This window comes from Dermacentor silvarum, chromosome 4 (assembly GCF_013339745.2).
Source record: "Dermacentor silvarum isolate Dsil-2018 chromosome 4, BIME_Dsil_1.4, whole genome shotgun sequence".
In the NCBI taxonomy this organism is placed as follows: Eukaryota; Metazoa; Arthropoda; class Arachnida; order Ixodida; family Ixodidae; genus Dermacentor; species Dermacentor silvarum.
In genome coordinates this window covers 70,648,419-70,662,557 of record NC_051157.2, presented here as the reverse complement: position 1 = coordinate 70,662,557, position 14,139 = coordinate 70,648,419, and the positions used below count along the sequence as shown (strand labels likewise).

Genomic DNA, 14,139 nt, shown 5'->3' with positions numbered 1-14,139 from the left:
TGGGAAGAACCTTTGCCACTGGACGCTCTACACGAATGGAAGAGTTGGTGCAATGAACTTCCACAGCTCTGTGACATTGAAATTCCTCGGTACTACCGACAGGGCGTACATGGGCTTGGCGACAAATACGCACTCCATTTTTTCGCTGACGCCAGTAAATCAGCCTACGGTGCCGTTTACTACATTTGCACAGCAGACAGTACGAACGACAAAAGCTCAACGATAGTCTTGTGCAAGTCCAGGGTGGCCCCAATGAAAGAGACAAGCCTTGCCAGACTCGAACTACTAGCCTGTCTCGTCTCAGCACGAATGTACGAGTACGTGCGTCAAGAGCTATCCAAGGACATTACATCAGTGCAGTTTTGGACTGACTCAATGATAGCACTGTACTGGATTACCGGCGATCCTAAGAGATGGAAAGACTTCATTCGCCATAGGGTAACGGAGATTCAGAGTAAAACGGACATCACATTGTGGAGACACTGCCCTGGAAAGCAAAATCCTGCTGATTTCTTGACAAGAGGAGTTTCGGCCCGTGAATTGACAACAAACTCAGCCTGGTGGACAGGACCCCATTGGCTTACTTGTGAAGAGAATGAATGGCCACCACACCGTAGACCGAACTCAACCGATCTTCCACCGAGTGTCATGGAGGAGCGTACTCATCGGGCACCATGTTTGCAAGTCGCCATGCAAACCGAACCACCTATTATGGACATTCACAACTACAGCTCTCTTACTCGACTACACCGTGTTACAGCTTGGATACTGCGATTCACCTCGAAGTTGAAGCGGAAAAGTGTGTCCCGGGGAGCCCTGAATGCAGAAGAAGTACAAGCCGGCGAACTATATTGGATAAAGAAGGTTCAAAGCTCAGCCTTTTCTCCTGAAATTGACCGCGTCTCCAAAGGAGCTCAACATATAAAGGATTCTATACTGCAGGACGTGACATGCTTCCTCGACAATGGAGTTCTTCGAGTCGCAGGACGCCTACAATACAGTAAGAAATCATACGATGAAAAACATCCAATCGTCTTACCAAAGGACCACTATTACTGCGAGCTCCTCGTCATGCAGCACCATCGGCAACTTCTTCATGCAGGAGTTCGGGATACACTTGTACAAATAAGGGAAAGATTTTGGATATTACGAGGACGGCAGCTAATCAAGAAGGTCATCAGAGGATGCATCGTGTGCCAATGCTACAACGTCAAAGCTTTCTCCGAAGTGACTGCACCGTTACCACCTGAAAGAGTAACCGCTTCGGAACCCTTTCAAGTAACAGGACTAGATTTCGCCGGTCCCCTCTACGTTAAACATCCAAATGACTACGCCAAAGTGTATATTTGCCTGTTCACGTGCGCCGTGATTAGAGCAAATGACTACGCCAAAGTGTATATTTGCCTGTTCACGTGCGCTGTGATTAGAGCTGTTCACCTCGAACTAGTAGAAGACATGACCGCCACAAGCTTTCTCAATGCTTTCCGACACTTTGTGTCGCGGCGGGGACTTCCTTCTGTTATATATTCCGACAACGCCTTAGCATTCAAGAAGAGCAAGAGAGAGCTTTCGAGATTGTGGCAGTCATTGAGAAACGAAGAAGTTTGTAACTTCATCGCGAACCATCACATAAAATGGAAATTTATCGCCGATCATGCACCGTGGTGGGGCGGTTTTTACGAGAGACTTATCAGGTCGGTCAAGCTGACGTTGAAGAAGTGCATCGGCAAGGGACATCTTACGGAGAAACAACTACAAACAACTTTAACTGAAGTAGAAGCTGTGATCAATTCCCGGCCAATCACATACGTTTATAGCGACTGTCGAGATCTGGAACCCCTCTCCCCGGCTCACTTTCTCATTGGAAAGCGAATATCTGCACTTCCCGACCTAACACACGGCGAGATCACAGCCGATGGTCGCCATATACTACCTATGTGGGAACAACGAGAAAAAACTCGAAGAGCTTTCTGGGAACGTTGGTCCAAAGAATACCTCTTGGAGTTAAGAACAATGTCAAGCTCCAAGTCAACGACACCGTTCGACAGAATTAAGAAAGGTGACCTCGTCCTTCTACAAGAGCCCAGCAAGCCCCGGCAACTATGGAGCATTGTTCGAATAGAGGAGCTTCATAAAGGAAGGGATGGCAAGACAAGAACCTGTACCTTGAGACTACCGGGCGGATCTACCGTTAAAAGGGTAGTTCAACACCTGTACCCGCTGGAATCAAACTTTTTGTGAACTTCTGCGCGCGGGGCAGTTGTTGGAACAAGCGCGACAAAGAAGAGGACGAAGCTCGTGCTTGGGACCACGCGGAACGGCAGCTAACCCACGGAGTCATTTCACGGTTTATTCATAATAAACCCTTTTCCTATGGAACGGGAGGCTTGATTTCCTTCAAGAGTATGACCAATATTAGTGCCAGTTTTATTGACAACTACACAGCAACCTCTAGAATTGTGGCCATGAATGATGATCAGTAAACAGTAGCTAAGGCAACTTTATGTTCACCCTTGATGAGGCTTGTTGGTGGGCTATTTGGTTCCGATTCATAGTGAACGAATAACAGCCCGAGAAGATAGAGACAACACGTGTGTGTGTTGCTTTCACATCCTTGTCTTCTCGCACTGTTATTCGTTCACCATGATTGGGTTGTTTGGAAATACCCACGACAGTTCACTGTAAAGGTTTATAGTAATTTTTTTTAAACTGCTAATTTGATTACTCGTCTTGGTGGTGCGCATTGCCAACTGTAAAATTTTTCCTTTCTGTCTTCTTGCATTGTGCCCAGCCACTTAGACATATGCTCTCAACATAGCCTTCAGAAAGGCCAGTAAATATTAACACTTAGTGGTCTAAAAACGTGCAGCTTTGCTGTTCTTAGTCGAGGTTCTGGTTTTGTCGGACATTGCACAGTCATGCACTGCTATAGCAAAGCTTATTTGTAAACTTAAGCCACTTGGTATATTGCCTCATCATTTTTAATTCACTTGTGTACACAGTGTAATTTATTTACTCATACTGCAACCCACAATGGAGCTACAGCAGGTGTGAATAAAGATGACAAAAATTCATAACATAGTTAAAATAAACAATGTAAAGAAATATAATTGATATCTGTAGTCTGTACATGCACGGAATAACAGACAAACCGGTCAGCAGTGTAAGCAAAATAAAAATAAATGCACTAGTGAATAAAACCTCCCATATTCATTGCTATTTTTTTTTTTTTTTTCATATACCGCGAACCAACTAGCCCAAGGGAACAGTACAAACAAGAAACTAGAAAAAAACTGAACAGATACCAGTGATGCATTGATACATGTGCAAGCTAACTATGGAAATGTACACAAACAAGTTTAACTATTTGTTAGAGCATTAAGGAACATCAATGGGTAATCAATGGATAACACAGGTAAACGAGTTTTGGTAAGCACGTAGTAAGGTCTTAGATCAAAGTCATGATGACTGCACCGGGAAGAATGCAGAAATGTTCATTGTATTCACTTATCCATGTACTGACAACTGGATGTATAGCACATGCGTTTAGTTGCATGTAACATATGCACATCATTATTACTGGCTGTTCCAGGTGTCCAGCTGCCTTCAACTTGGACACTATGAGGAATTTAGATTATCAGAAAGGGCAGCTCTGCGAAGGCTTTTCGTGCCTTGGATGCCTACCAGTATGTCAAGTCAGGTATGTATACTCCACTATTGTTGCTAAAACAAACAGCATGACCAACTCCGCCTTTCATAACAAAGTATTTAGATATATTGTGGAGTGCATCTCTCAAAAAAGCACTACATTTACTTGCAGTGTCACTAAACAGCAAGTGAGCTGACATCACTCTTCAGATTGCTGGTTGAATTAATAAAATGTGTTGAACTCGGAGGCACCTGGGCAGTGTGGTAGAATGATAGCGTAGCGCCCTCCGACACTCGGATGGTGCCTTAATGCCGCTGCGATAGGCGCGAAAAATAAAGGTGGTGGGGTTGGGTTGTACGATGTTCATTGGCTTTGTCAAGCATGGTTCGGACAGCAGGCAGCATCCAACTTTGGAGTTAGAGGCCTGATGATTGAGATACTGCACCTGTACTTATTTGTAACAGTGGTATACAGTATGGACCACTTATAACGTAACCGCTTATAGTGCAGGACCGGATATAGTGCGGTCTTTTCAGGATCCCGTTAATTTTCCTACAGCACTCCATGTATACATGTATCGCTTATGGTGCAGTTACGGGAAACGAAATACCGGTTACAGTGCGGCTGCCTGTATCAGCGGATGCCTGTATCAGTCAGCGGAGACGGCGAACGCTCCCCTCAAACGGGCGCCCCAAGGAGTGCTCGAAGAAGAAAGAGAGACGAAGTGGAGGAGAAGGGCTAGTGGTGCGAACGAACAGCCAGTGAGGCTGAAACCAGAATCTTGAGCGCGAGTGAGATATCACGGCGCGGATAGCGAGCGAGGGCCACGAAACTGCCAACGCCATCCAACTGTCGCTTCACGAAAACGGCAGTGAACGAAACTTCAGGGAGCGGGCGGCGCCGGCACGGCACGCGGAGACCGTGGAATGTGAGGGAGGAGGGCGGCAGGGAAGCGGATTTCGCCTCGGCAACTCCGCCGCTTCGATGGCTCCCCTCGCCCTCCCTCTTAGCTCCCTCACTTTCGACTGTTACCGTGCGCGCCCGCCGCCGCTCCAGCCGGCCCGGCGCCAGCTCCCCGAAGTTTCGTTTTCTGCCGTTATCGGGAAGCGGGCGTTTGCCGGCGTGGGCAGTTTCGTTGGCCGGCCTGGGACAGCGCCGGTGCTTCCCTCTGCGACGTAGCCGCAGCGTGCAAGGTCAACACGTGACTAGAAAGTAGAGGAAGCATAAAGGAGAAAGAAGGGTTCACTGCCATTTTCTACGCGTGGCTACGGTAGCGTGGCAGTGACGTCGGCACGTACACGCATGTTCCGGCGCAACGCAGAATCGGCGACCTTGCCATTTGAGAGAGGGTGAAATTTCCGCCGTGTTTTTTTTTTTTTTTTTGCGCGCGACATTGAGGCGTCTCTCCTAAGCTTTTACTCTATGGCAGTGCCGGTCGAAGGCGCCGCCGCATGATTTGGTTCGAATTAACGAGATTCGACTGTAAATTTGAATGCAAACGTTCTAGCCGCATTCCTCGTCTGTAACATACGCGTGGCGGCTCGGTGCACATGTTTTGCATATGTGCGGGCCTTGAAAATTGTTGCTTTGGTTATAGTGCGGATATTCGCGACTCCGGTGACTTACGTTATAAGCGGTCTACACTATATTTCATACGTTCTACATGTGACCCGGAGAAATTGCAGAAAGGAGGGGGGAGGGGAGAATATATAAATGCAGGTAGGTGATGATATATGATATAAAAAAGTACAACACATTGACATAATCAGCACAGTAGTAACACTGGCTAGCAGCAAGTTACCATAACAGTAACAGGTTACTGTGTTTACAGTTTGGAATAGTACGAATAAATAATGCAGTAAGTAGAAAAAATAATAAAGATTCAAGTTACTGATGATGCAGCGATGTCACTTTGTTGCTGGTAAGATGGTGTGCAAGCATGTTGTGAAATTTAGAGAGGTCATTGCAGGATGAAACCTCAGGGAGTGAATTTCATAGCATGTGGAAAGAAGTGTTTGTTCATCCTTTGAGGCCTGCCATAGGTTGACTGAGATAAACAGGATTATAGTCTTGAGGAAAGACTTAGGTGTGCGTGTCGCGATTCTGCAGAGTAATAAAATGTGTGAAGGCACAAATGAGAAATTATTAAGCGCGACTCGAGTAGCGGTAGACAGCGTGTTTCACAGCTGTAATATTATATTGTGAGGAGATAAACAGAGAAGCACGGTTTTGCATGGCTTCCTAGTCACCAAATAGGCTAACAGTGCTAAATGTCAGGTGAGTGGCAAGAGAGAAACAACAGCTTTTGATGGGCTTTCATGCCTTACTGATTAGGTTTCCTCAACACTGGTTGCCGTTTCTTATTACAATGGCAATATACTTGCATTTGCAGGCAAAGTGCATGACATCAAGACAGTAAGGCCACGGCAAGGTCTGTGCGTCTTAAAAGGGCTACATTAGCCCTTCACAAAGGCAAGCACCTCTGTACGAGTGCTGGGTCCAAACCACAGAAGACGGCCAAATTCATGACGCCAGGTGTACATGCATGGCAGAGTAATGTCTCTTCCAGATTATTGCTCATACCATACAGTTAGCAGTTTATTGTGGTAAAATACATGTAGAGTAGTGGGTATAATATCATGCAGAAGGAGGTTCCATTGTGAAAACAATGTAGGGGGACCTCCTATAATATGTTACATGAAATGTAAAACTACTAGACAGCAGAAAAAATAATAACCAAAAACCTGTTGCAATAAAATACGAGCAGTAACACAACTATGAATACAACAAATAAACAAGTACAATCAATTCAGTGATTAAACAATTCTAGTCAATATAAATAAATACGTAGTCAATATTCAGCACATAACGATAAAGGTCAGGTTATTTCACTAGTCTATTTGTGTTATTGGTTACAAATAAAATCATGAAGCAAAGGTTTAAATGATGAAACAGAAATAGATAGATAGATAAATAACTTTATTAAAGACCGAGGGAGGAGAGCCGGGTTTTACCCCGACCCCCCTGCGGGCCGCTCCCACGTTGGGACAGGCAGGGAGTACCTGGCCGCGGCATCGTGGGCCCCTTGGATGAAACAGAAAGAGGATTTTTAATATTATGAGGCAAGGAATTCCACAATTTAAAAAATGGAAAACGTATATTATTTGTATTGGTAAGTCCTTGCATGAAAACAAGTTTAAAAAGGTGATGGTCTGTAATTGTTCGATATACAAGTATGTAAACATCAAATTTCACAAGATTAGTAATGCAGAATATGTCAAGATCGCAGCACAGTTTGGTAACATGTGATCGGCGAATACTCTTAGTAATAATTCGGATTGCTTGATTTTGGACATATTGTAAGGAAGAAAGATGGGAGTGCTAGGTTTGACCCCAGGAAGTTATGCAATAGTTAAGATGGCTATGAATGGATGCACAATATTGTTACGGGGAGTATTTAATTACCAGTCAAGACTGCACAAAGCGCACAGGTTCCAGCAGGTTTCAGTCTGACAGAAGAGCCTCTGACCCAGCCCCACTACAACGTCTTTGTCTTTGCCATGGCTTGTGACAATATAGATTAACTAGAGTATGTAAATCAAAATAACACCTAGTGACCGAAGGAAAGGGAATCAATCAACTGGCTTCTTTTTGTTAACACAGTCGTGTGAAGCCACTTTTATTTCTCTTTGCATCGTAATTAATACACTTCAGTAAAAACCTGCTATGCTTTCCTTGGCTTTGTTTGCTTGTCTGTACCACAGAAAGCAGTGAAACCTATAATTGTGTTTGGCCACTTCTGTTTTCATTTATGTTACGAGCCGCTCTAGTAGCAAGTCGAAAGCTGGAAAATGGTTCATGGTGGATTCTAATGATATTCCCTGCAGGTCCAGGTTGGGGCGGGCCTGTAGTCATGTTGTGGCAGTGTGCTTCGCCATTGATTTCTGGATGCAAGTCAATACTAGCAGTGCTGCTCCAATTGACTTGCCAAGCTAGTGGGTGAAGCCTCGCCTGAAAAAGGTGGGAAAACATGTTAATTCACCACACATTCAGAGAATGTGCCATATATTTTGCTATTAGGCATGCAAATGACTTCATGCATTTTGCAGTGAGTCTCGACCATTAAGCACAATTGAATGGTACTTTTCAGATCCAGCCAAAGTTTTCAAAAGATATTTCGTACAAGAGGCACCGTTACAGTGCATTGCCAACAGTGCCACAAAAGCAGAAGGCTACTGAGCCACGCGACAAACCAGATGTGGACAGCTTCATACAGAAACTGCGAGAGGTGAATACTTGATACTGCCGGCCTTCTAGAGTGCAAGCAAAGGTTTTCCTGCAGTTCAAACACTATAACCTTGGCAACTTTCATTACAGGTTGCTCCCTGCGCGAGGCTCTTCACATTGACTACATGCAGGCCAAGGGAGGAAACAGCTGAAGAAGTGCCACCAGATGGAAGTATTCCTGAAAATATTTTTTCAGGGGTTCTGGCAATCACTGCAGATTGTCCACTATCTGCATTTACCTTGACATTCCTGTCCCGTAGGGGATTCCAGAATGAAAACGTCGATGAGCTCGCACAGATGGTAATCGAAAAGGTCTCAATAACAGAGGATGATGCCAGGGCTATAGAAATAGGCACACGGAACCAAAGGGATAGCCCACTGTGGTTTCTACACCTCAAGGGAAGGGTGACTGCATCAATATTTAAGGATGTGTGCCGCTCAAAGAAAGTGCGCTGTAGCACCATACTAAACAGAATTTTTAGTCCTCGGCTAATTAATGTGCCTGCAGTGCAATATGGCATTGTTAATGAGCCCATTGCAAAAGAGAGGCTGCTTACCCATTTGCGGCAGCAGCATGTGAATGCACGTATAGAGGACTGCGGGCTTATGATAAACCTCAAGTACCCACTTCTGGGTTGCAGTCCCGATGGAATTTTCAAGTGGGATTGTCACGAACCTGCGCTGGCTGAGGTGAAGTGTTTGTACAGCTTTAAGGACTGTAGCCCCGAAGATTTAGTAGCAGAGGGCCAACAATAAAAGCAATTTTGCCTTGATCCTGCTGGACAACTAAAAATGTCGCAGTTTCGCCCGAAAGGCAAAGCATCAATTGCGATAGCAAATTAGTAGAGAGCTATTCAGAGTAGGGATAGTAGTTTTATCGGCTGCATAAACTTGGACACATTCGCTTACTAAATGAATTAACAAGCGTGGTGTCAGCGCGCACAAGCAAACATGAATAGATCACACTGAATGACCGCAGATGACTATCAAAACGCTGGCAGCAAGCGCTGCCGCCGCAGCAGGCGAAGGTTCGTGCAGTCTATCGCTTCAACGGAAACTGAGCGGCGAATGCGCAGCGCATACAAAAGTCAGAGCCGTGTGGAGATAAGAGACGGTGCGGGCGACCGCCACAACCGCGCAAAGTACGAGCGCAGTTGTTAGCAGAGTAGAAGCTGCGCCTCCCCCCCCCCCCCTCTCCAGCACTGCCTTCCCGCTTTCTTGCTTTCGCGTGGGAGATTGAGTGGCCAGTACCCCTTGTGCCCGGTTGCAAGATAGGCCTTTGGTGCTGCAGCAGAACGTCACTTCACCTCCCTCCCTCCCATACCCCCACGGTCTTTCACGTGACGGTCGCGTTTGCTTTCCGCCGTGCGTTCGCTCTCCGTGACAGCGCGCATCCACTGCGGCTTTCACTCGCACATACGGCACGCGGCAACAATTTTATCGCCCTTGGACTTTATACGGAACCTCACGGTGACGGCGAGGATGCTCACATTGAGAGTTTATATAGCTTTATCACAGATATTGTCATGCCAAGAATTATTCTTGGCAACACGGTCTAGCATTTTGTCTCTAACTGCCATAACAGAATTCTTAGCCTTGTAGTGCTGAATTTCTCTCTAATATATAATTTTAAAGGGAAAATGAGACATCCACCCAATCGTAACATTTGCTACAAAGGAAACCCAAGCGGGTTCCATGAAAGAAAAGCCTCGCAGTTGAGTAAAAATTCGTCCTGACAATTCGGCGAAGCCGAATTGGTCAACTCGAAGCAAAGGCAAGTGTTTGACGTAATAGTTCAGCGGAAGCCCGCTAGTTGGAGAGAAGTAATTTAAGGGAAAATGAGACATCCACCCAATCGTACAAAGAAAACGTTTTCTTTGTAGAAACAGAAAACCTTTTTTTGGTTTCTTATTTGGGTGGATGTCTCATTTTCCCTTTAATTACTTCTCTCCACCTAGCGGGCTTCTGCTGAACTATTACGTCAAACACTTGCCTTTGCTTCGAGTTGTTGACAAATTCGACTTCGCCCTGCCATCTACTAACCGCCTGCCTGGTTAGCTCAGATGGTAGAGCGGCTGCCCCGGAAAGGCGGTGGTCCCGGGTTCGAGTCTCAGACCAGGACGAATTTTTACTCGACTGCGAGGCTTTTCTTTCATGGAACCCGTTTGGGGTTTCCTTTGTAGCAATTGCTACGATTGGGTGGATGCCTCATTTTCCTTTTAATTACTTCTCTCCACCTAGCGGGCTTCCGCTGAACTACTACGTCAATATACAATTTTACAGCAAATATTTTAAAGGGGTCCTGCAACACCTAATCCAACACCAGTGCATTAGTTATCGCACACAACACGTACTTTCTCTCTGTGTTTTTGAAATGACCATATGCATCGGCAAGTGTTGTGTTTGTGGGCTCAGCACAAGACAAGTGACCAACTCAGGCGCATAGTGTTTGAAATAGCACGCATGTAGTATGCTGGACGCTACCTCGCATGCATGTAAGCAAAAAAACTCGATCGAGACTGGAACAGCAAATATGAAATTGTTTTCTGCCTTTTAGTTATCACAGATACATCATTTAATTCACTTAACTAATATTAGCAATACTATTACTAATGTTCCCACAGTCAAGTTATCAGCAAATACATGTTGGGCCCACTTACTGTGCATCAGTTGACGACAACATTGCAAAGAAGAGAGCAAGAAATTTTTATCGGTTTTTGACACGAATCTTCAATGCTGCATAATTTTTAATGTTCTAAAAGTGTTGCAGAGCCCCTTTAAGAAGAGTTCCACAATCTTGCACATGCCTTGTGTTTTTTGGCATGGTAAAGTAGCTGAAGTATAGATTTCCGAAATCTGCAATACATTTGTGTGTGTTTAGTCAAACCCAGATTTTGAGTGGTTTTGTGATGCTCATTTTATTACATAACCTTATACTTTTGGTAGTGTTGAGTGCATCTTTTATTTATAATCAAAATATCTACAGATTGACTGAATCATCATCATCAGCCTATATTTATTTCCCCTGCAGGACGAAGGCCTCTCCCTGCAGTCTCGAATTACCCCTGTCTTGCGCTAGCTGATCGCAGGACAAGTGAGCTCTTGTATAGCTGTTGGAATAAGGATATCTGTGATTTCGTAAAAATGTAATAGATTTATTACATAATCTTTTACTTTGGGTAGTGTTGAGTACATCTTTTATTTATAATCAAGATATCTACAGATTGACTGAATCATCATTATCAGCTTATATTTATTTCCCCTGCGGTCTCCAATTACCCCTGTCTTGCGCTAGCTGATCGTAGGACAAGTGAGCTCTTGTACATCTGTTGGAATAAGGATATCTGTGATTCTGTAAACGTGCAAGTAATGGATTTGCCAAATACTCATGTACAGTTTAACATCTCCTGTTTACATTTGTGTGCTTTTAATGATACTCATCTTATAACATAATCTATACTTTTGGTAGTGTTCAGTACATCTTTTATATAATCAAGACATCTAGCCTGCATATTCATTGAATACCTTGGTGCAATGTTACTTTGCAAGACAAGTGAGCTCTTGCATATCTGTTGGAATTTCTGTGATGTTGCAAATGATGTGCAATTAATAGATTCGCAAGATGATTATGCACAGCTGCATCAACACCTCTTGTATAGACATTGAATTGCTTTAGAGTTGTAAAAAATTTTGAAATTAGTGTGTAAGTGTATAGCATTGTATGTTGTTTGCCGATGCAAGCCAGTAGGTAAATACATTCATTGTGATACTACATAACATTGCTTTTGTAAGCAACATATTTCCAGGCATACCGCACTGTTTTTGACACCTGTGACAGAGAGTACATTTGGCCACTGCAGACAGTGATATGTAGCAGTAGCGCACCCAGGATCTCTGCCAGGGGGGGTGACAGTTTGCCTTGGTTTGCCAATACCATCTAAACAACACTAATTTCAATTTCTTCACGATAAATTGTAAAAAAAATCGCTTTTTGCGCAAGTTTGCAGGTGTGCAGACGATTGGGGGTCTTGCATCTTAGTTGCAGTGCTCAAAGGCGTAAGGAAAGAAAAGGGGTTAAACAAAAGGGGGGTTTAACTCGGCCTGGGGGGGGGGGGGGTTACAACCACCGAACCCCCCCTCCCCCCGTCGGTGCGCCACTGCAATGTAGCAATGTAGGCTATGTGACGGGCATATTGTGAACCAAGGCTAAGAGGAACACATGCACAGGTTAGTAGAAGAACTGTAATGCATGCAGGTTCAGGACAAGAACATGTGCGCAGGTAGTGGAAGAAATGTAACGCATGCAAGTTCTATGCAAAGAGGTTCTGTATGTAACTCACCACTTGACAATGTCAGTTCTTTGTCAGACACTCTTCCTCCAGATGTTTTTGAAATAAACATTACAGCACCGTGTGGATTAACAACAACAAGATATTTCAGTGTGGTGTTTTGTTTGTAGGTACTCCATACCACTTGCTGCTCATCCAGGTTAAGTGGCCTAAAAAGCAATTTTAATTATCAATTTTTTAAAAAGCATTCTTAGAAAAAAAAGGGGGGGGGGGGGGTTTCCAAGACTTGCCTTGTCACGTGTACTTCAGTGCAGTCAATGATTGCCCGAAGCCTAGGAAAGTGCTTCAGCTCCTTGTCCGTTAACCAGCTCTCGCATACTTCACGGCTTGGGAACACAATCAGATCTTTGCACAAATGCCCCACACTGTTCAGCACAGTCCGAAAAGCTCTGGCTTACTGTCCTTGGATCTAGCTAAACCGATACGCCAGGTCTCTAAAGGAAACGTTGAGTCGCAGCTTCATCAAAAATGTGAGGAGCTGTATCTCATGTGGAAACTTCTTTCGAGCCACTGGCAAGACAGGCACAATACTTGACAAAATGCCAAAAAACACATCTTTTGGGATACCTGCAAAAAGCAAGCTAGCACTCGCTTGAATCAGCATTATTTTTGCTAAAAACAGGCAAACAAAGCATTCAGATTTGTAGGAGAGACATGGATTAACTTTTTCAAGCATGCCACAATATGAACATTTACAAGCAAAGAAAGGCAATTACCCTGACCTGTGTAAAATTCGATTTCCAGTTTCAACCCCTTTACTTCTTCTTCCAAACGGTGGCAGGAGTTGCACACAGGCGTGTCAGCTTCCGTCTGGACTTCTGCCGATCTGCCGATGAAACGCACACGTTATATATAGCCAAGGCACAGCACTGCACGATCGCAACTAGTCGCGGGCTTTTGCACGAACCTTGTGTTGCTTGTAGCAATGATCTGGGATGGCACTTCGATATCCTCATCATGAATATTGCCACAAAAGTCGTCTCCTGGTGAATCGATCGCTTCGTCCGCTGTTTTGTCTGCAGCGGTGCCCAGCGCGCGCCGTGTCGTCGGCTGCAGTGCCTTCGCAGTCTCCCGTTTTTTCTCAAGAGACGCATGTAGTGTATAACTGCAGAGAGAAAGCACTCATTTAGCTATCTGAAAAGTGCACGGATTATTTTGACGTTACCTCTCCTCCCTGTTTCGTGCAGCCTCAGTTGTCTTTTCGTTGTACCGGAATAAAGACGGCACATAATCATTGTGCTGAGGATCCTTGCTGGGTGCACCTGTGTGTATTTAACTGATTGTTAAAAAGGGGGTATTTGTACTTGAACGTTAGTTATTCGCCAAAACACTTGCCCGTGACGAAATGATCTTCACATAGTCTGGCTCCTACGTTCGGTATCCACAGCTCGCCGTTCATGGTCGTTCGTTTGACGGCAATTGCCCATTTACGTTTGTGCGCTTCATTCCATGGAAAACGAAACATTTTTTTTCCTTTCTCGGAAGAGTTCGTGCACCCCAATGCCGAACAGCCAACCATAATCACGTTGCTGAAGCGTGTTTTCTTCGCGAACAGCGGGAAATCGCTCAGCAGAAACTGCAGACACGGCCATAGAACATGCCATAGAATAAAGCAACACAAGTAGTAACCGGAAGTCGCTAGCTGACGAAGACTAGTTCAGCGCTTCTCCGCATCATGACAACAAAATTGGCGCTGCGGTCGGGGGTTTGTTAGGGTGCCTCGATGCCAGCGCCGCTGGGCATCGAGGCACCCTAGGGTTTGTCGCAGGCGGCGCGCGTCGTCTGCTTCTGCGGCCACGTTACATTGCAACTGCGGCATATTTACCATCGCATTTAAACTGAAGACCACATTCA

At 44.9% G+C, this 14,139-nt stretch overlaps 1 protein-coding gene and 1 long non-coding RNA gene across 4 annotated transcripts in view; both read right to left on the bottom strand.

Moving 5' to 3' along the window:
* LOC119450203 (transcriptional regulator ATRX-like) overlaps positions 1-13,883 on the bottom strand; it is a 140,049-nt gene extending 126,166 nt beyond the window's left edge. For all 3 annotated transcript variants that reach the window (XM_049665705.1, XM_049665706.1, XM_049665707.1), the window contains exons 1-4: positions 13,621-13,883; positions 13,451-13,547; positions 13,193-13,390; positions 13,008-13,111 (exon numbers count right to left, since the gene is read on the bottom strand). In XM_049665705.1, the coding sequence (XP_049521662.1) occupies positions 13,008-13,111; positions 13,193-13,390; positions 13,451-13,547; positions 13,621-13,804 (583 nt within the window). In that variant the 5' untranslated portion in view covers positions 13,805-13,883. The remainder of the gene's footprint in view (positions 1-13,007; positions 13,112-13,192; positions 13,391-13,450; positions 13,548-13,620) is intronic.
* LOC125944717 (uncharacterized) lies at positions 6,181-12,495 on the bottom strand. Its single transcript, XR_007466388.1, has 3 exons — positions 12,277-12,495; positions 8,494-8,612; positions 6,181-7,660 (listed from the first exon to the last, which is right to left on the bottom strand). It is a non-coding gene; the product is annotated as an uncharacterized LOC125944717 (long non-coding RNA).
* Positions 13,884-14,139: the final 256 nt, after the last annotated feature.